The sequence below is a fragment of the Nelumbo nucifera genome, chromosome 7 (assembly GCF_055504915.1).
Source record: "Nelumbo nucifera cultivar China Antique chromosome 7, China Antique-T2T, whole genome shotgun sequence".
Classification (NCBI taxonomy): Eukaryota; Viridiplantae; Streptophyta; class Magnoliopsida; order Proteales; family Nelumbonaceae; genus Nelumbo; species Nelumbo nucifera.
In genome coordinates, this window is record NC_142655.1 from 56,309,272 (window position 1) to 56,331,742 (window position 22,471).

The 22,471-nt window shown below is 38.7% G+C and overlaps 1 protein-coding gene across 1 annotated transcript in view; it reads right to left on the reverse strand.

The window, feature by feature from the left end:
* The window catches only part of CYP97B3 (cytochrome P450, family 97, subfamily B, polypeptide 3), a 107,674-nt gene that overhangs the window by 64,829 nt on the left and 20,374 nt on the right, over positions 1-22,471 (reverse strand). The window contains exon 4 of the mRNA XM_010262321.3: positions 9,361-9,445. Within this exon, the coding sequence (XP_010260623.1) occupies positions 9,361-9,445 (85 nt within the window). The remainder of the gene's footprint in view (positions 1-9,360; positions 9,446-22,471) is intronic.

Consider the following 22,471-nt stretch of genomic DNA (forward strand, 5'->3'; position numbering starts at 1 on the left):
CCCCAAAGAAATGTGCAGTACCCCGAAGTTGACATTCTATTAGTGATCGAGCCTGCCCAATCTGCATTTGTATACACTTCAACCCCTCTCTTCTCATTTTTCTTGAAGAAGAATCATTTTCCTGGTGTGCCTTTTAGATACTTAAGAATTCGATACACAGTTTCAAGATGTTCTTCGTACGGGGAGTGCATAAATTGACTCACCATACTTACAGCGAAGGCAATGTCGGGACGTGTATGTGACAAGTAAATCAATCTTCCTACCAGCCTTTGGTATCTACCTGCATTTACTGGAACCCCATCTTTAACTTCTCCGAGCTTAGCCTTAACTTCTATCGGAGTATTTGAAGCTTTGCATCCACTCATTTCAGTTTCTTTCAAGAGGTCTAGAATATATTTTTGTTGCAAAACCACAATTCCCTTCTTTGATCTAGCCACTTCCATTCCAAGAAAGTACCTTAGCGGGCCTAAGTCTTTAATCTTGAATTCCTTGGCTAAGCTCTGCTTTAGTCTGTTCATCTCTTCAATATCATCTCCAGTCAAGATTATGTCATCAACATAGACAATCAGAACCAATACCTTTTCTTTGGTGGATCTTTTTGTAAAAAGAATATGATCAGATTGTCCTTGACTATATCCTTGACTTTTAACGAACCTTGTGAATCTTTCAAACCAGGCTCCGAGAGACTGTTTAAGTCCATATAGAGACTTTTTTAGCTTGCATACCTTAGTTCCAAACTTCTCAGTGAAACCAGGAGGAGGCTCCATATATACTTCTTCTTCCAAGTCTCCATTCAAGAAGGCATTCTTCACATCCAGCTGATTCAGTGGCCAGTCAAGATTAGCTGCAACAGATAAGAGTACTCGAACGGTATTTAGTTTCGCCATTGGAGAAAATGTCTCAGAGTAGTCCACTCCATATGTCTGAGTAAAGCCTTTAGCTACTAAGCAAGCCTTGTATCTCTCCAAGGATCCATCTGAGTTGTACTTCAGAATGAACACCCATTTACAACCAACAACTGTCTTTCCATCCGGAAGATCCACTTTCTCCCAAGTAGCATTCTTTTCCAAAGCTCTCATTTCCTCAAAAACAGTTTCTTTCCACTCAGGAACATTTAGAGCCTCCTGGATACTGTTAGGAATGGATACACTAGACACTTGTGAAATAAAGGCACATTATGAAGGTGAAATATTTTTGTAAGATACAAAATTTGACAGAGGATGTTTTGTACAAGACCTAACACCTTTCCTAAGAGCAATGAGAAGATCAAGCTGACTGGAAGAATTAGAATTACCTGGAGTAGTATTTTCAGGTATTTTTGGAGAATTATCATGAATTTCATGATCCACCCTCAGATCAGATTCTTGTTGATGTTGCGGAATAGTGCCTCTCCTTTTCAGTGCTAGATGTTCCCTTGAATATACAAGGCCTTTATACTGTTTTGCACGCATCTCAGTTGTTTCAGCTTTTTCATTTTGAGAGGGCATTACCGAAGGTTGTTCATTTTCAATATTTAATTCATTTGTTTCCACTGATTTTGTATTTTCTGCCTCACTTTCTTTCGGTGATTGGTTGTGAGCAACATCATTGTGGACAAATTCAAACATTAAATCAGAACCATCTAAAAGACCATCTTCACTAATGTTGCTCTCCCCCTGAAAATGGGAGTGTCTGTAGTATAAGGTTCCTTCAAAGAATGTGACATCCATAGTCACAAACATCCTTTTCAAAACTGGATCAAAGCATTTGTAACCTTTCTGATTAGTGGGATAGCCTACAAAAATACATTTATGTGCTTTTGGTTCAAGTTTTGACTGTTTAGGATCATGGTTAAGAACAAAGGCCACACTTCCAAAAATTTTTAAGGGAATTTTTGTCACTAGCCGAGAATTTGGAAAACAATCAATGAAAACCTGAATGGGTGTTTTAAAATCCAAAATTCGTTTAGGTAGTCTGTTAATCAAATAAGTGGCTGTTAAAACGGCTTCTCCCCAAAGATACTTAGGAATCTTAGTTTGAAAACTTAGGGCTCTAACAACTTCAAGGAGATGTTTGTTTTTCCTTTTAGCCACCCCATTTTGTTGAGGTGTATTATTACACAAACTTTGGTGTACAATTCCTTTCTCAGCAAAAAAATTCCCTAACACATTGTTAAAAAATTTCTTTCCATTATCACTTCGAAAAATTTTAATCTGAGTCTGAAATTGTATTTGAACCATGTTATAGAAAGTTTTAAACACAGTTTCAGCATCTGATTTCTCCTTTAAAAGGAAAACCCAAGTGACCCTAGTATGATCATCAATAAAAGTAATGAACCAACACTTTCCAGAAAGAGTTGTTACTCTAGAAGGACCCCAAACATCACTGTGAATCATGGTAAATGGTTTTGACTTTTTATATGGTTGGGACGGAAAAACAGCACGATGATGTTTTGCTAATTCACAAGATTCACACTTAAAATTCGAATGATTTTTTATTCATGAAAAACTTGGGAAATAGATGCTTTAAATTTTGAAAGCTAGGATGTCCTAATCGATAATGCCATAATAAAACTTCACTGTCACTAGAAACAAAGATAGAGTTCAAACAAGTCTGTCGATCTTGCCTTCCAAAGGTTGATCCTTTATTAAAGAGGTAGAGACCACCATCCAGTTTAGCACCCCCAATCATCTTCCCTAAGGTTAAATCCTGAAATTCACAACAAGAAGACCAAAAATTAATCTGACAATTATGATCAAGGGTTAGTTTGCTGACAGATAAGAGATTGTATGATAGGTTAGGAACATGTAGAACATCTTTAAGGTTTAGAGAAGGAGAAATAGACACAGTTCATTTCCCAGCAACAGTAGCAAAGCAACCATCTGCAATTTTAACCTTTTGATTCCCTGCACAGGGTGTATATGAAGTGAAGAATAGTGAAGTGCCAGTCATATGATCAGTGGCACCTGAATCTAATATCCAGGAACCATTAGATTTGGTACAAGCAATGGCTGCAGTGAAAAAATTACCTGACTGAGCTAGAGAGCAGGATGGGTTAGAATTTCTTAACGATTGAGATTGAAACATTTTATATAAGTGCTCTATTTGTTCCTTTGTGAAAGGAAGAGACTCTGAGGATGATTGCTGCCCTGGATCCGAATTGCTTACTTGAAGCTCACGGACATCTCCCCCTGACTTGTTGTCCCTGTCTGATTTTTTCTTCCAACCTACTAGTTTCTCGTGCAGCTTCCAGCAGGTTTCCCGAGTATGCCATGGCTTTTTACAATGATCACACCAAGCCCTTTGCTTTCCTCCTCGTTTATCTCCGTCTACGTCTGCACCTCGGGCCACAAGAGCGGACCCTTCATTCTCAGTTTTTGTTTCATTAACATTCTTCAAAATCACTTGTCGTCGTGCTTCTTCTCTGCACACTTCTGAAAAACCTTCTCTTATAGTAGGCAAGGGCTTTCGCCCTAAGATACGTCCCCGAACCTCATCGAGTTCTTTATTCAAACCAGCCAAGAAGACAAAGACACGGCCTCTTTCTATCTTCTTTTTGTACCGAGCACTATCACTCGGACTTTCCCATTCTTCTTCTTCAAATAGATTCAGCTCCTGCCAAACAGCCATCATCTCGTTATAATAAGCAGTTACTTCACGCTTACCTTGCTGCATCTTCAACATTCGGGTATTCAATTCGAACAGTTGTGAATGATTGTCCAGATCTGAATAGTTTTCCCTAACAGCTTCCCACACATCACGAGCAGTTGGCAGGAGCATGAATGGTTTTCCAATCACAGGATCCATAGAGTTGATCAACCAGGCAGTAACCATTGAATTTTCAGAACGCCACTGCCTGTACTTTGGATCATCAGTGGCTGGTGGTTTCACTTCGCCATTCAAATAGCCAAGTTTCCCCTTGTCATCGATCACCAACCGCACGGACTGAGACCACTCAAGATAATTCTTTCCATTCAATTTGTGAATGGTAATTTGAAGAAAATTCTCAGAAAGAGAGATGGTCGCTAACTGAATACCTCCCTCCGAAGATGCCACACCACTGGTAGCATCCGAAGAGGCTGAACCAAAGCCAACCATGGCGGCCTTAAAATTCATGATCGGACCCTAAAGCTCTGATACCATGTGAAAAAATAAATAGGATGAGAAGAAGAAATGAAGAGGGAGAGAAGAAGAAATACTTCTGTACTGATAATGTGTTGAAAAAAACATGTTGAGCATACAACTTAAATAGAAAAAGATAGGAGAGACAAACTCCTAGGATCTCTCTCAATTACTCCTAGAATCTCTCTCAATTAGGGATTGATTAAATCTTTCCCTTAATCCTAGGATATGACTTTCCTAATTTTATTCAAATCTAATCTTTCCTAAATTTATTCAAATCTGTAATCAATCAAATCTTTCTAAATTTGCAGAAAATCATATTTTTCTTAATTTGCCGCAAATCATATCTTGCCGACATGGACCAACAACAATATTAGCACTCCCTACATTCATATTATCAGACTTCTTTTGAAACCAAAGAGGAAGAAACCCAGGATTCAATTTCCAACACTTGTCTTTAGTGTGTTTTGGTTTCTTACAATACTCTCAAATAATTTCTTGCTTCCCTGAGCCACTTGGAATTCCTGTAACTCCCTTAGGTTTCACTCCCATATTAGCAAAGTGTTCATTTAGACCAACCCCTTGAACCTGGACAAGTCTCCTGTTTTCTTCACTACTTACCAAGGCATAGGCTTGAGACAAAGAAACACTATCCTTGAATAAGATATTTTTCTTTGTGATGCCATACTCTGGATTCAGCCCTATCAAAAATTCAAAGACCATGTTTCTCTCAACAACTTTCCTGTAGGTCTCAGCAACATTAGTGGTGTCCTAGGCAACAACTTCTATCAAATCAATTTCTTGCCAATAGAGACTTCAGTATTGAGAAATAAATAGCTAAAAGTTTCTCCCCTTGTCTCAAATTCTTCACATCACTCCTCAGCTTGTAAGCCCTAGCTACATTTAATGTCTAAGAATAGTCTTCAGCAACACTATCCCAAATTTCCTTTGTTGAATTCATCCATAAATAGTGTTGGCCAATCTGAGGTTGCATTGAGTTCACAAGCCAACCAATAACAGTATAATTTTCTTACATCCATTTTTCATATGATGGGTCATCTTCGGAGTGAGACTTTTGTGTTTTCAGAGATAAAACCCCATTTGCCACTACTGCAGATATGAATTTTTATTGATTGTGACCAAGCCAGATAATTAGTTCCATCTAGCTTGATTATGGTCGCAACCAGTAGAGAGTCAACAGAGGCTCCGGGAACCTATCCGGATTCAACAACATGCTTGTTTTCAATTTCTGAAGGGTTCATCTTCTTAAAATACTTCAAAAATAACTTCTGACAACTTCGAATAAGAACAAATGTAGATAGAAGAAAACCTGTGTTGTGAGTCAACCTCTATGCAGCCGTACCTACTACTTGCGTCACACCCGGAACCCGAGAGAAACAGAGAAATCTCAACCGCACCTTGTAGACTTCACGAAACACCAATCCACTTGAACCGATCTTCAAGATGAAGGATAAGAAGACTTTCAGTCACTGAGCGCCCAGGTCAAACTCCCTATGGAGCCCGCAATCAGATTTCTCCAAAAAATTAAGGTTTCGGGCAACACACTTGAATCTGCCAGCAGGACGACAAAACCAGTCCCCTTCTCTCCAAAAACCATTAACAATTGGGCTGAAACAAGTTTCTTTAACAATTTATCCAATTCAGTTCTCCATAGACACTGTGTATGGGAAAAAAGAGGTGAAAAGGGAAAAAGACGAGCCTGCTCTGATACCAAGAAGAAAAACAGTCTTTTAAAATGAAAGGATTGTTTAAAATGTTGTAGAGAATCAATAGAAAGTAGCAGAAATTAGGTTTCAAGAAGAGAGAAGAGGAAGAAGAAGGTGGCGGCAACAAGGATTCAGAGAGAGATTTTCGAACATAATCTCCTCTTACACCCATATCTCATTTCATTAAGTTAAACTTTAATAATTTGCAGAGAGCCCCTGGTTGGGCATAAAATTAAAAACATAACATAAGAAAAAATAAGGGCCCAGATTAAGGCCCATTACAGCAAAGAGCATAACAAGATAAAGAAGGATAAACAGCCTATGAGCCATTCAGCCCATCTTCTCTACAAATTCAACCGAATATCCGATTTGAATTATCTGAATTCGATTCGACTATGCCGAATCTCGGATTCGAATTCGGATTTTCGAATACCGTTTACAGGCCTAGAGATGAAGCTTCGATCCAAAAGGAAGATGACATCTCTATGTCATCGGGCTTTGAACAGGCAAAGAAAGCCTTGACCAATACCCGAAAAGAGGTTAGAAAAGAGAAGCTCGGGGTGGAAGACAAGGAGAAGAAGGACTTGAGTGGGAGTTCTACAGTGGATTCAGGAGGGAGTTTAGGGAGTAACGATGGAGGAGTTGTTAGTGGTTCACTCCTCCAGGCTGCACAAAATAACTTTGCTAGACGGCTTTATGAGGAAGTGAAGGTTGGAAGATTAGGTAAGGATCTTGGACAAAAAAGGGTGACAGAGAATGCGACAATTAACTCAGCTGAAGAATGTCACAAGAAACCACATGGGGCCAGGAATTCACACATCATTCACATAACCAAGGTCTTCTCTCGTTTGAAGTTGGATTTGGTGGGTATAGGACCTACAAAAAATTACGAAAAGGTCTACAGAAGAAGAGGATAGAAGGCATTGGTAACTCCACACCTGGAAGAGGATGGTAGGACAAACACTCGATTTCTTACAAATTCGATTTCTCAGACTGGAATAATACATCATGAAAACGAAATTGATTCTGCTGGCAGTGCTGAAGTACGTGATCATGTTAGAAGCCTAAAAAAGGAAGGGTTCAGAAGAGTCCCTATCGAGAAAGTTGTGGAGAGAGAAGTCAAAATAGGTAAAAGTCTTGGTCAATGCTTTTGGGGGAGGTGAGGAATTTGCCAAGAGGGCCTTTGAGGAGTATGAGGGGAAAGAGGACAGAAGAGAGGCTGAAGAAATTGGAAGCTAGAGAAAGAGAAGACAAGTGGGATGAAGAAGATAATGGGCAGAAGGAAAGTTTTGAGGAGGAGGATTAGGAAGCCTTGGCGTTTGGGCTTTGCTTCAGGGCCATTCGATTAGGAGCAGGGCACAGGTGGTCATCTTGGAGTCTTTTTTTCTTTGTTTTGAATATTTTTGGTATGTCAATGTCTTTGGGTGTTTTTGTCTTTTAGTGTTTGTTTTTTCTCTTGGGTGATTTCTTGTCACCTTTCTCTCTATATTCTCTTTTTATTTTAATGAATTTTCTTTGATCCTTCAAAAAGAAAAAGACTATCCTAGTTGCTAGTTTCTTTGTTTTTTATATCTTTCCCCCCATCTTCTAAGGGGTACTAAATGCCGAAAAATTGACATGATATGATTTATGAAGATACTTGTATCTTTCTCAATTAAAAGAAAAACAAAAAACCAAAAAATATCAAAGAATTCCTCCAACATTTCACCTCTCTATCTATACTTGTTATGACCATATACATTTGACAAAACCGATATAAATCCTCTACCTATGGATTTGTCTTAGTTTAAAGGCAATTAGAAGCTGTTTTGGTCAGTCCCCTAGTCCTAATTGAAGTCTGTAGATGGGCATCCAAGTTCTCATCGTGAGTCTATAAATAGTCATTGGAATTCCTATCTACAGGAGTTTGATTTGATGAAATAAAATTTGGTTTAGTAAATTTTGGTTGTTCCAAAGAATCTCTCTCTCTCTCTCTCCTGTTTCTTTTTCTATGTGATTTGTCTCTTTGCTTTTAACCCTAACAGTTAAAGTTCTCTTTCTTTCTATTCTATTCTTCATTCTGTTATGCACAGGATATAGGGGTGATCCGTGATCATGGGCCGAGCCTGGTCCAAGCTGAACTTAGCACCTATGATAAGAACTATCCCGTGTTCCTTTTCTAACTGATCTATCTCTTTTCTATTTAACAACAAGAATTCTCTTTCTTTTCAATCACCTGGTTGTTCTTTGGTAGTTAGCAAATAGGCATGATCATGAGCTGGGTCAAGCAAGCCTCAAGTCAATCTTAGCACCCATAATAAGGGCTACAGCCAGGACCCTGGCCAGGTTTGTAGGCCTATGCCTTTAAACACATTACATTAAATATGTATAAAATACATGTTATACTGTATATAATATAAAATAACACACACACACATACATATATATGCACTAACTGAATAATAATTTTTTGAGAAAAAGGTAAAGTATCCATTGATGAAGAAAAGGATGCTCACATAAATCAGAGCACCCCAAAAAACAATACAATGACTGTACAACTGTAAATATGAATGGTGTCCAAAACAAAACAAAAGGACAGACTACCCTTGTTCATGCATTGTAAGGTGGTTGATTCAATGTGAGCAAGGTTCACCAATTTATTCAAGGCTGTGGGCTGCTTCCCCGGTAGCCTAGAGTCTCCGTTGCCAAGCTGAATGTAAACGGCTTATCAACATAGGGAAAGTGGTCTAGAAATGTGTACCAGCCATGGTGATATGGAATATTTGGAAGGAGAGAAAATCCCGCATTTTCAACAATCTGGTTGGTAGTGAAGAGATTTTAATGTCAAGAATAATTGGGACTGTCATATCTTGGAGTTTGGCTTATAAAGAATATTTTGCTTTGGGGAACAGCTCGGTTTTGGTTTTTGAAAATTTGTAAAGTATTGGGAACAGGCAAAGTCCGAGCTTCCATATTACCAATTCCCTTCTAGTTGCCACTGGGATACCAACTTATAGTAGTCCCACTTAGCTCTAGGTACCTTTTATGTTAATATAAAAAGTTTATTAATAGAAAACAAAAAGGAGTAGTACATGAGATCAAGGTGTTTATATACTCAAAGGTAAAACATGTGAAAATTCAATGGTCTCCCAAAAACTGCCTCCAAATTCTGACCTAGATGTCTGAACAAAATCTGGAAGAACCAGCACCCATCAGCCACAATTCTTCCATTCCTCCTAGATCTGTTTTCAAGCAGCTAGGTATTAGAAAGAACTGGACTGGCACTTCTTTGGACCCAATAGTTAATTAATGACTAAACAAAGTACTATAACCTTGGCCCAGCCAATTTGTTCTGGAAACTGAATGGACTGGTCCAAGTGAAGCCCCCTAATGCGATTCAACATTGCCCATGAAAAAATGCGATGCTACATAATCACAAGAAACAAAAATAATTACATAAAACATTTATACGGATCAAGATTATACAAGTATAAGATGAGAATTTCACAGTTGGATGAAAGCTTAGTATGTATGGAATAAAGTATTTTCTCACCTCTTCTCCTCTGCTTCCAAGTGTCAAGATCAGCAGGAATAAGGCCCTTCCCCATTATTGGTTCTAATATATCAGCAAGAACTCCCTGATTAACATTACAAGCACATAAATAGGAAAATTAGAAAAAAATAAACAATTTCTATAAAATATATTGGTCAAGGAAATGGTAAAATCTTGGGCTGGCAAAAGTGGAATTAATCCAGTTGAAAGTGGTGAACATTGAAGGACAGGCTGAAATTCTTGAATGCAAAGTGGGAAGTCTTCCTAACACATATTTGGGCCTACCTTTGGGAGCTAAGTGTTTGGCAAAGAGCATATGGGATTGGGTAATTGAAAGAAAGGCTAGAAAGCAAGCAACATTGAAATGTAAGTATCTCTCAAATGGGACTAACAAAAACTTACTGAAACGTACCCTATCCCAATTACCCACATATATCCTATCATTATTCCCAATCCCAACAGTAATTGCGGAAAAAGTTGGAAAAAAACCCATGGAAATTTTCTCTGAAGAGGGTGGCAGGAGAAAAATAAAATCCATTTGGTGCAGTGGTACCAAGTATGCTTGCTTGAATAAAAAGGAGTTTTAGGAGTCAAGAAAATGAAGTGAATGAATATTGCTTTTCTTGTAAAATGGTTCTGCAGATTCAGCTCACAGCCTCATCTCTTATGGAGACAGATCATGAGAGAATTGTGGTGCTAGAAACTTCAATTGGAATCCAGGTATTGCTGAAGGGCCATATGGTTGCTCCATTTGGAGAGGAATTGGAAAGTTCCATACTAAATTTCTTCAAGGCATCTAGACGAAAGTGGGAAAGGGGGACAAATCAATTTCTGGAAATATGTGTAGTATGAAGGCTAAGCTTTAATGGAGAGATTCCCTTCCCTATATATCCTTGCAGAAAACAGGGATACCAGGGTGGTTGACTCGTATGAAATTCAGGATGGGGTTGTGTCCCGGTACCAAACTCTAAGAAGGAGCTTGAATGATTGGGAAATAAAAGAGCTGCCTTCTTTTCTCAGTATGCTTAATAGAACCTGTCCAAAAGCAGACCAAGAGGATTCAAGAAGCTGGAGATGGGAGAAATCAGGGATCTTCTCTGTCAAATCCTTTTACAGGCAGTTTACCAGCAATCAAAACCTAGTTTTACCTCAAGAGGATGTCTGGTTGTCCCATATCCCATATTCCCTCCAAATAGAAGAATCTTCAAGGAGAAAGAGAAAAGCATGGAAGAGAGGGTAGCTGTTATTAGTTCAACAGCTATTGGTGGGGTGCTAGTGCTTCCAGAATTTCAAGCACTGCGGAAAAAAGACTTTGGAGCTGATTTTTGGACTTCTCTGATTTCTGTTTTTGACTCCTGGAAATGTTGTTTTTGCTTCTTTGTGGTCATGCATTACTGTAATTTGGTGGGGGTGGCATCTTGTCACCTAGTTATGTTGTACTGTTTTTTTTTTATTTTAGCGATAAAATATTTCTTTATTTATCTTCAAAAAAAACATTCCCTCCAAAGTTGCATTCCTATTCCTCCTGCAGTTTTGTGATGTATTTCGAAAGAGAGGAATCAGAGGCTATTTCAGAATCAAAGCTGTTCTTAATTAGGTAATCAAGAAGACATTGAGTTCCATACACTCTTGGCTGGCTGCAACAGATCAATTTAGTAACATTTCCCATAAAAGTTATTTTGATCCTGCCACTCTGTTTTTGTAATCTTGAATTCTTGGCAGGATTGGTGCAGCATGCATAAACTTTTTGTATATTGTCTTATCATACACATGGTTTAAAGTATCGATACACCCCAATAGACCAACAAGGGTGTATCAATACTTTTTGTTCTAGGATTTATAGAAGAAGAGAAGAGAGAAGAAGGAGAAGAAGGAGAAGAAGAGGAAGAAGGATGTATCAAAGAGAGGGGTGTGTGTGTATTACTGTTCACACACTCAAAATTGTTATTTATAATTTGAAGAAAAACTACAAGAAAGCCCATACCTGGGTGTCCAAATACAAAAGTGAAAAGACTAAAACACTCCAAGCATTCTCAACACTCCCCCTCAAGTTGAGCATATATGTCAATCATGCCCAGCTTGACAAGGTTTTTGGCAAACTTTGGATAGTGAACACCTTTAGTGAGGCAATCAGCTAGTTGGTCTTCTAACCTTACAAAAGGAAGTCAAATCTCTTCAGTAACAACTCTTTCTCTTAAAGTGTCTGCCCACCTCAATATACTTTGCATGATCATGTTGAACAAGATTGTAAGCAATATTTATGGCTGCTTGGTTGTTACAATACAATCTTATTTGAGTATCTGTTTGGATGCCCATCTCAATCAATAAGGTCTTTGACCAAAGTAGTTCAAACACTCCATGAGCCATCACCCTATACTTTGCCTCAGCACTAGAACGAGCAACAAAAAATTATTTCTTACTTCCCCAAGAAACCACTTTGCCTCCAACTAAGGCAATGTATATATATAAGCCTCAATGTTTAGATTGTCATGATTGGAATACAACATCCCTTTACAAGGGCATCCTTTCAAATAAGCTAAAATTTTATTAATTGCTTGCATATGAGATGTTTTGGGTTCATGCATATATTGGTTAACTAAAGGAAGGTGAGAATCCATCATATGGATGGCCGAACCATGGAAGATGGCTGGGCAAAATTTCAAAAATTTTTCTTTAACCTTTCGGGAATCGTATTCCCTGTTTTAGAAAAACTGCATTTTTCTAAGATCTACCTTGCACCATAACTGGACCAGATTTGAAACCAAACAAGAGGGAGATGTATAACTGATACGGATTCCACAAATGTAGCTCCGAAAGTGGTAGTTCACACCCAAATCAAATCCCAAAACCAGCTTCCACTAAAAATGGCACAGCTTGAAGATGAAGCCGGTTCAGCAATGCAGTTATCAGCAAAACTGCAATCCAACACCTTGGATCGAACTGGGGAGGTGAGCACAATTTTTCTCTGTATTTTTCTTGCAAAAATCAGAGAAAGAATTGATCAAGATCAGACCCAAAAAGGTGAGATCGAACTAGGGTTTCTTGGGCAGCAAGAGGAGAAGAGAGAGAGCCGAAATGCAGAGTGATTTGAAGCAATTCGATCTCTTCTTCTTTTTAACCTTTAAAGAGCACCTCTCCTAATCGAATTAGGAGGTTTTATCCAAATCTTTATTTGGATCTAGACTCTATCATAAGATAGGTCTTATCCTCTTAAGAGAATGGGTGCTCCATACCCATATCCAAACCCAGATTCGCCCATGTGACATGACAGCTTAAGCAATCATGTGACATCTTGATTAATCATATTAATCATGGGCTTTATGCCCATTAACTATATGGCTCACGACCTAAGAGTGTTGCTGGCCCATTTATGTTTGATTTGTATAGTGTGGGACCACAACAATGACCTCACATAAGCCCACATGGGTTTGACCCAGCCTCTGTGAAAAAGCCTGGTCGAATTCACTGCCAAATGCAGTGAACCCCTGAGCTCATCACTATGGGCTCAAAATGGGCCCAACATTTACAATTAAATGATCCTTGAGCCCAATCATCCTATGAAGGCCCAAGGATAATGGACTTAAGTAAGATATAGCCTATCAGGTAATCAGCCCTTAATGGCCTCTTACACGTAACCTCTCAGCCCTCAATGATCAAACACTACCTGACAGGGAAGGACCTCTCCTCTGACTGCAAGGTGCAGTGTCACACTCCCTGCTCGGATGGCTCCTGAAAATTAAAACCTTTTGCAAACACTTTTCTTAAAACATATATATATATATATATATATATATTATATTTTGCAAAACAAATCTCAAACACGATTGAAATCCACTGCCAATAGTTTAGGTTTTCATCAGAGAGAGTGCAGTCCTGATCATTCACTTTGTCCGACAAAGGGGCCGATCCTATCACTATGATTACCCACTTAAGTGAATTCTCAGACTGCACCAATATACCCAGGTTTTGACCCATGATAGATTTCATCCAACACCCAGTGCAGTACCATAATCAAGTCTAGGGGATATGTGTAACTTTCCAGTTTTGCCCATTAATGTCCAAGGTTAAGGGCATAACTGGAAAGTGGTCCAGGTTCAGTGTTTCAATCAAGCACACACTACATGTGTATCAGGTCTAACCCTAGCAGCTGAGACAAGCTGCCCCAACTTCTTTGGCAGCACATCAATGTCAACCTTGGCAAGATAAACTCCCCAAACCTATCCGACTACTGAGAACATTCTAAACTAACATGAGTCTTATAAGTGTCCAGTTTAAGGGGCAAATTCACAGAAACATACCAAAGTCAACATGAAACAATGATGTACTTTTATTCATTTACAATAAATGTATCTGTACATCAATCTAATTGGAGATGCGGGCATACACTGTCTAACACTAACCACTCCAACAGCATAAGATATGTCAGGTCTAGTCAAAAAAAAAGATACAGGAGACAGCCCACCAATCTTTGATATATCCCTCTGTCTGGAAGAACTCCTCCAATATCACTCAACTTGTAGTTGGAATCAAATGGAGTTTCTACAGGCTTACACCCTAATTTCCCAACTTCATGGAGCAAAAGCCAAGAACATACTTCCTTTGTGACAAAAAAATTCCCATCATGGATCTTGCAACTTTAATGCCAAAAAAGTATTTAACACCACCAAGATCCTTAATCTCAAATTCTAAAGCAATGAAGGATTTTAACCAAGAGATACCTATGACGTCATCGCCTGTCACAACAATGTCATCAACATATACTATCAACATTGTTACTCTACCATCAACTCTTCTTATAAACAAGGTGTGATCTGCCTGAGATTGGAGAATCCGATCGTTAATAGCATTTCTAAATTTGTCAAACTAGGCTCTAAGTGACTGCTTGAGCCCATACAAGGACTTCTTAAAGCAGAAAACTTTTCCATCACTGTTAGGAAAGCTTACCACAGGTGGTAAGTCCATATAAACTTCTTGCAAATCCCCCTTAAAGAAGGCATTCTTTACATCCATTTGATATAAAGGCCAAGAATAGTAAGCGGAAAAAAACATGATTACACAAATAGAAATCATTTTAGCAACTAGAGCAAAGGTTTCTCGATAATCAATAACATAAGTCTAAGTATATCCTTGGGCCACAAGTTGAGCCTTATACCATTCAATTGAGACATCTACCTTGTGTTTAATGGTGTAAACCCACTTAGACCTAACAGGAATCTTATCCTTGGGACAAGGAACAATCTCCCAAGTCCGGTTCATTATTAGGACCTCCATCTTTTGGTTCATAGCTTCCTTCTAGCGAGGGGACTGCATTGCCTCTATAACACTACAAGGAGTGGAAACAAAAGAAACAGCAAAAATATAGGCACAATAGGAGGGTGAAAGAGCATCATAAGATACATAGTAATAGGATACTTGATTTATGTCATCTTACCCTTTTAGATGGAAATAGGAATATCAAGGTCAAGATCATCAATAGAATTATCAGGAGGTTCAAGATTACCCAAGTCCGAGAGATTTGATTGTAATGGGAATTCAGCTTCAAGAGCCACCCTCTTACTGCGCCTGATGAAAAATAGCTGCCATGATTGAGGCCAATACACAGGATGAGGAGGGGAAGGAATACCATCATTACAAGGAAGAGAGGAAGGAGGAACAGGAAAATAGAAGGAAGTCCGATCTTCACTTGCATTCTCCCCCTAAAGAGGATGGGATAACTAGAAAAAAGGACTCCAGAAAGGTAACATTAGAAACATATCTCTTTCCAGCAAAAAGATCAAAACATCTATAGCCTTTTTGGACTAGAAAGTAACCAAGGAAAACATATTTAATTGATTTAAGATCAAACTTATGTTGGGAATGGATCATATCATGAGCAAAAAAAACACAACCGTTGTCTCATAATTAAAGAGAGGTTCGGTAGGGAAGAGAAGTTGATGAGGAAACCAAAGGTTAAGGATTCATAATGGAAGCCTATTAATGAGATACATCGTTGTCTCAATAGGATCACCCCAAAAACGGGTGGAAACAGGAGTTTGAAATAGTAAACCTCGAGCAACTTCAACCACATACCTGTTCTTCCTTTCAGTAACCAAGTTTTGTTGTGGAGTATGACCACATCAACTTTGGTGAATAATTCCCCGATCTTCAAGAAACCCACTTAAATGGTTTTCAAAGTATTCCTTGGCACTGCTAGATCTTATTATAATTCTTTTATCAAACAGTGTCTCTACCATATTCATGAAATTTTGAACAATCATAGGAACCTCATCCGACTTTTCATCAAGTAGAGCCATGTATACCAAGTATAATCGTCAATGAAGAGAAAGAAGTATTTATACCCACCAATGTAAGGGATACCGTATGGGCCCCAAACATTAGTACGACCAAATGGAAAGCAATATAACTTTTTTTGTTACTTGCACAATATGTGGTTCTACATTATTTGGACAAATGACAAACTCCACATTTAGGGTTCAATTTTGACACTAAGTTAAGCAGATTTGGAAACAAAAGTTTTATAGAATTAAAAGACATATGACCAAGACAATAGTGCCATAATATGAAAAGACTCATTTTCTCATTAAAACAAAACTCAGTCTGGCTCGACAACCCATGCTCTAAAGGTCCACCAAAGAGATAGACTCCACTGACTTCATGTCCACTTCCAATCATCTTCCCTATGCTCACGTCTTGGAAAACACAATAGGTAGAAAAAAAAAGGTCACAGAGCAATTATGGGATTTTGTAAGAAAACTAATAGACAACAATTTTTTATGTAACCGAGGTACATGAAGAGCATATCCAAGAGAAAGGTTATGGGTGAGTTTGACATCATCCTGGCCCGAGATAGAGGTCTAAGATCCATCAGCAATAGTAATCTTACCCTTCCCCGGGCCCGGGGTTAACTTATATGAAGTAAAATGTAACAGTATACCAGTCATATGGACACTAGTGAAAGATGTGGAACAAGCAAGTGCAATACTTATCTTAGCATATGAACTAGATGGATTACTAGGTTCAGAACTAGAAGAGGAACCACTCTTTTCTAGCTGCAACAGGATACTCCAGAGTTTATCCGTTACATCAGAAGAGTCAAGAGCATTAGAAGATCGAACATCATTACCAATTGTAGCCAAGTGAGTGTTGCCCTTCTTCCCAATTTTGAATTTTTCCGATTTTAAATAAGGATTGAGCTTCCAACACCTTTCCTTAGTATGTCTTGGATTCATGCAATAATCACAAATAGCATCCTCAACCTTATCAATAATATGGTGCTTACTAATTTTTGGTGTTGATTTTGGGTCGATTTAAGTTATTAGGCCCAGCTTTGTTTTATTTTTATTTACTTTATTTAGTTAGGAAGTTATTGGGCCTCAGGCCCATTAGTTTATGTTATGTCTTTTCAGCTACTTACTAGTAGCTGACTTACTAAGGGTACTCTTGTATTTGTACATTCTTTTTTATAAAGTATATAAATCGAAGGAAGGGGGCAGCCAGATCTAAGTCTTTTTGGCTACCTCTCATTCTCTTCTACTTCTTCTTCTCTTTCTTACTTTCTAGCCGAAACCTTTCAATTTCTTCTTCTTTTCTTCACAAAGTTTATAGTAAAAACAACCATCAGCATCTTCTACTTGGTATCAAAGCAAACCAAAGGTTTCTTGAGTTGCTCCATCATGCAGCCCTAGACCGACCGACCGACTGCATGGTGAGGTGAGAGGCTGATCGAAGACCTCAGGTAAGCCCAGTTTTTGGATTTTTTTGGTGGATCTGCATTGCCTTGTAGCTGGTCTAGGGTTTTTCACCAAAATCTGGAAGAACTAGAGAAAGGGAGAGAGTCATTTTTTGTAGGACTCTTCATTTTTGACCTAGGAAGTGGCGCCCTAGTCTTTTATGGTTCCTTGAAGTTTTCTAAAGGGGTTGATTCAAGTCCCACCTATTTTGGAGGCCTCTGGAAGGAGTGACTGCTTCTTCTCCCTCTTCTCCTGCTCCCGCGAAAAATGAATCATTGGAGGGAGGAGCTTCTAGGGTACCAGAAGGGTGTTTGTGGTGCTTGAAGGAGATAAATACCTATTTTTTCATCTCAAAGTGATTTTCTAACCCTTTTTTGGGAATAATGGAGGGCCACAAAGTTGAAAACAAATTGGTAAGTAAGATGGGACAAGGGGGAGGAGGTGTTGGAGAACTTTTCGAGGTTGAGACCATCACTACAGTTAAGTTAAATGGTACAAAATATTTAGAATGGTCACAATCTGCAAAGATGGCCATTGGTGCTCGTGGAAAGTTGGGGTATGTCATTGGTGAGGAAGTGAAACCCGAAACTAACTACTCCCGATGGGTACAGGAGAACTATATGGTAATGACTTGGCTGTACAATTATTTGCTGCCCCATATAAGTAAAAACATTTTATGGGCTAACACAGCTAAGGAGATTTGGGAGAGAGGTATGAACAGTTACTTAATCAACAAGATACAGTCAGCCCTAATCCATTATTAGGTGGACAACTAGGTACAGGTGGATTAGGAGATGGACATTCTACTTCTTTTGCACATACAAGTAGCTTATATGCCACTGCAAACTATGTTTCTACTATAGATAAGAAGGGACCTCCTTGGATTATAGATTCTAGAGCCTCATTGCATATGACCAACATTTCCACCATTTTCTCCTCTTACCACCTCAACTCTAGCAGAGATAGAGTTTCCATAGCTGATAGATCTCATGTTCCCATTGCTGGGAAGGGTTCTATCAAGATAACCGATACCATTTCCCTACCCTTTGTCCTCCATGTTCCTAGACTGAGTACTAACATGTTATCTGTTAGTAGTTTGACAAAGAATTTGAATTGCTCAGTGATTTTCTCTCCTAGCCATTGTGTTTTGCAGGATCTGGATTCAAAGAGGACGATTGGGAGTGGTCGTGAGGTGAATGGAATCTACCTTCTAGATGTGCTTCCCAGTCATCAGAGTCATCATGTCAGTAAGGATTTTGAGTCAGAGTCTGTGTCAGATTATGCTTTGGCATAATCGGTTGGGGCATTTATCTTTTCCTTCTTTGTGTTTCTTATTTCCAAAACTATTTGAGTTTGTTAATTTGTCTAGTTTAGAGTGTGAAGGTTGTCAACTTGGAAAACATTGTAGACATTCCTTTAAAACTCGTAATAAAAGATATTCTGCTTTTGATGTTATTCATACTGATGTGTGGGGACCACACCATGTTTCTTCTATGGGTGGCTATCAGTACTTTCTTTTATTTGTGGATGATTTTTCTCGGTATTCTTGGATATACTTGATGAGATCCCGTGATGAGGTGCCATCCTTGGTCCGACAGTTTCATCAGATGGTGCTAACACAATTTGGGGTGCGAGTGAAAATGTTTAGGTCAGACAATGCCAAGGAAAATTTTGATAAGAACTTAGCATCATATCTATCAGAGTACGGAGTAATCCATCAGAGCAATTGTTCGTACACTCCACAGCAAAATGGTGTAGCAGAAAGAAAGAACAGACACATTGTTGAGATCGCAAGGATCATGATGATAACATCTATTGTCCCAGTTCGGTTTTGAGATGATACAATTCTCACAACAGTTTTTTTGATTAATCGGGTGCCTTCTCGTGTTCTTGGATATAGCACCCCATTCAACCTTCTTTTCCTGAGGGGGAGGTGTTCAACATTCCTCTCAGGGTTTTTGGTTGTTTTTGCTTTGTCCATGTTATTGTTCCTCACCGCTCGAAGCATGACCCGAAGGCAAAGAAGTGTTTCTTTCTTGGGTATGCAGAAAACCAAAAGGGATATTGTTGCTATGACCTAGTCTCTGGGAATCGATATACTACTATGGATGTCACCTTTTTTGAGTCCACACCTTTCTTCCGGAGGGGTTTTTCTCAAGAGGAGAGTTTTGGGGAAAGAAGTGAGCAATATTCCACTTTCGGTTCCAGTCTCCGTGTCCACTTCAATGTCCGACCCTCCTATGTCACCTATTTTACCACCTCCCTTGCGTCTTGTTTCTCTGTGCTTTTCACGATAGCACCTACACATTCATAGGGAGGTTGATTCCACAATAGAAGAACCCACATCACTTCCCATCGACTCCTCGGAGACTCCAGATTCAGCTGACACTGACCCAGGTATGCCTCTTGCTTCCTCTGATGTTTTAGTTCCTATTGATTCCACTAACCCCATTGCAAATGACCTTGACCTTCCTATTGCACTTAGAAAAGAAAAGAGAAAGTGTGTTGCTCATTGTATCTCACACTATCTCCCTTACAGTGGACTTTCTCCTTCTTACCGGGCCTTCCTTTCTTCCCTCGACTCCGTGTCTATACCCAAGGGTGTCAGTGAGGCTCTCTCCAAACCTAAGTGGAAGAAAAATATGCAAGAAGAAATGGAACCTTTGATTAAGAATCAGACGTGAGAGATTGTGAATCTACCAAAGGGCAAGGAGACTGTTGGATGCAGATAGGCTTATACAGTAAAATACAAGGCAGATGGAAGTATAAAAAGGTATAAGGCAAGGCTGGTTGCAAAAGGGTACACTCAAACCTAGGGCATAGATTACCTATAGACTTTTGCACCAGTTGCAAAAATGAACTTAGTTCGGATCCTTCTCTCTCTCTTGTTGCTACATACTCTTGGCCCCTCTTCCAACTTGATGTGAAAAATGCTTTTTCTCAATGTGGACCTGCAAGAAGAGGTATATATGGATCTTCCTATTGGTTTCTACAGTGATGAAGAAAAGGGAAAGGTATGCAGATTGAAGAAGTCCCTATATGGTTTGAAACAATCACCCAGAAAGTGGTTTGACAAGTTTAGAAAAGCCTTGGTTGCATTTGGCCATACTCAAACTCAATCAGATCACACTTTGTGAAGCGGAGGGGGTCTCTGGTGTTAATTCTGATAGTATATATGGATGACATTGTAGTTATAGGAAATGATCCAAGTGAAATTGATAGCTTGAAGAAGAATCTGCACAGAGAATTTGAAACTAAGGATCTTGGGGAGTTGAGGTATTTCTTGGGCATTGAGGTGGCAAGATCAAAGCATGGAATCTTCATCTCACTGAGGAAGTATGTTCTAGACCTTTTACAAGAGACAAGGAAACTTGGGACAAAGGCAGCTAATACACCTATTGATCAGAATCACAAGATAAATGCTTCAAAAGGTGAACTGGTGAAGGATGTTGGGAGAAATCAGAGACTAGTGGGGAGGTTGTTATATTTATGTATGACAAGACCAAACATCTCTTATGCAATGAGTGTGGTGAGTCAATACATGCATGCCCCACGAGTTCAGCAATGGGAAGTTGTTAACAGGATGCTTGCTTATCTGAAGGGACACCCAGGTAGAGGCATGCTATTTGCTGACCATGGACAATTGAAGCTACAGGCTTACATAAATGTTGATTGGGCAGGACGCCTAGATGACAAGAGATCTACATCAGTAGTTTGCACTCTTGTTGGAGGTAATCTAGTTTCATGAAAAAATAAGAAACAGACAATTATGGCAAGGTCAAGTGCAGAGGCTGAATATAGAGCCATGGCACATGGAGTTTCAGAGCTCCTCTAGATCCATTCCTTGTTATGAGAAATTGGGATTGAGGCAAAAGAACCCATGATGCTATATTGTGATAATCAAGTAGCAATTAACATTGCACATAACCTGGTTCAGCATGATAGGACGAAACACATTAAAGTGGATAGACATTTTATAAGAGAAAGGGTGACTTCAGAGGAAGTTTGCTTACCATATGTTGCATCTGATTTGCAACTTGCTGATGTTCTTACAAAAGGCGTTGCAAGAAACAAGCTGAAGCATGATCTACGCAAGTTCGGAATGTGTGACATTTATTCCCAACTTGAGGGGTAGTGTTGAGTTTGGGTCGATTTTAAGTTATTAGGCCCAGGTTTGTTTTATTTTTATTTACTTTATTTAGTTGGGAAGTTATTGGGCCTTAGGCCCATCAGTTTATGTTAGTTTAAGTTATGTCTTTTCAGCTACTTACTAGTAGCCGACTTACTAAGGGTATTCTTGTCTTTGTACATTCTTTTTTAAGTTATTAGGCCCAGGTTTGTTTTATTTTTATTTACTTTATTTAGTTGGGAAGTTATTGGGCCTTAGGCCCATCAGTTTATGTTAGTTTAAGTTATGTCTTTTCAGCTACTTACTAGTAGCCGACTTACTAAGGGTATTCTTGTATTTGTACATTCTTTTTTATAAAATATATAAATAAAAGGAAGGGGGTGGCCAAATCTAATTCCTTTTGGCTACCTCTCATTCTCTTCTACTTCTTCTCTTTCTTACTTTCTAGCCGAAACCTTTCAACATCTTCTTTTCTTCACAAAGTTTATAGTAAAAACAACTATCAGCATCTACTTTTTGCTTGGGTCAAGATGACATAAAGATAGAGTGATCAGCCCCAGTAATTTGCATCATGGTCGTCCTTCTACTCTCCTCCCCTTGCACAAGGGAGTAAGTGGAACTAAGAAAGACAATGCCGGCATTGAGAATATGTTGCCTAGTAAAGTCAAACTTTGTGTTCAATCCAATCAAGAAATCAAAGACTCCATTCTCTTCTATGTACTTTTGATATTGCTCACCATCTTCAAGGTCCTTCCATACTAGAGCTTTCAAGTGATCCATTTCTTCCCAAATAGATTGTAGAGAAGAAAAATACATAGCCACAAATCTCTCCCCCTGATGTATACTACAAGCATAGTTTTAAAGACACCAAGGTGAGGCTAGGCGACTGGGGGTGCTTACGTTGCCTAGGCGATGGATTTTTTTATGTAAAAAACATAGATCCTAGGGTAGCCTAGGTACCATAACCATATTTCCTTAATAATTATTCATAATTTTCATAAGAAAAAAAAAGTATAAAGTTCATGATTAGGTATAGAAAAAGAAGGAAAAGAAAATTCAAAAAAATATATAGGGGCTGAATGAAAATAAAATTCAAAAAATATAGGGGCTGAACCCTTATTTTTGTTATAGGAAAAGAAGAAAAGATGTACTAGTGGAAGAAGAATATGTGTTTATTAGACAAAACTTTAATTTTTAAGTTCTCCCTTACTTATTGGTTGAAGCTTTAAGTCTTTGAGGGTTCAATATAGCA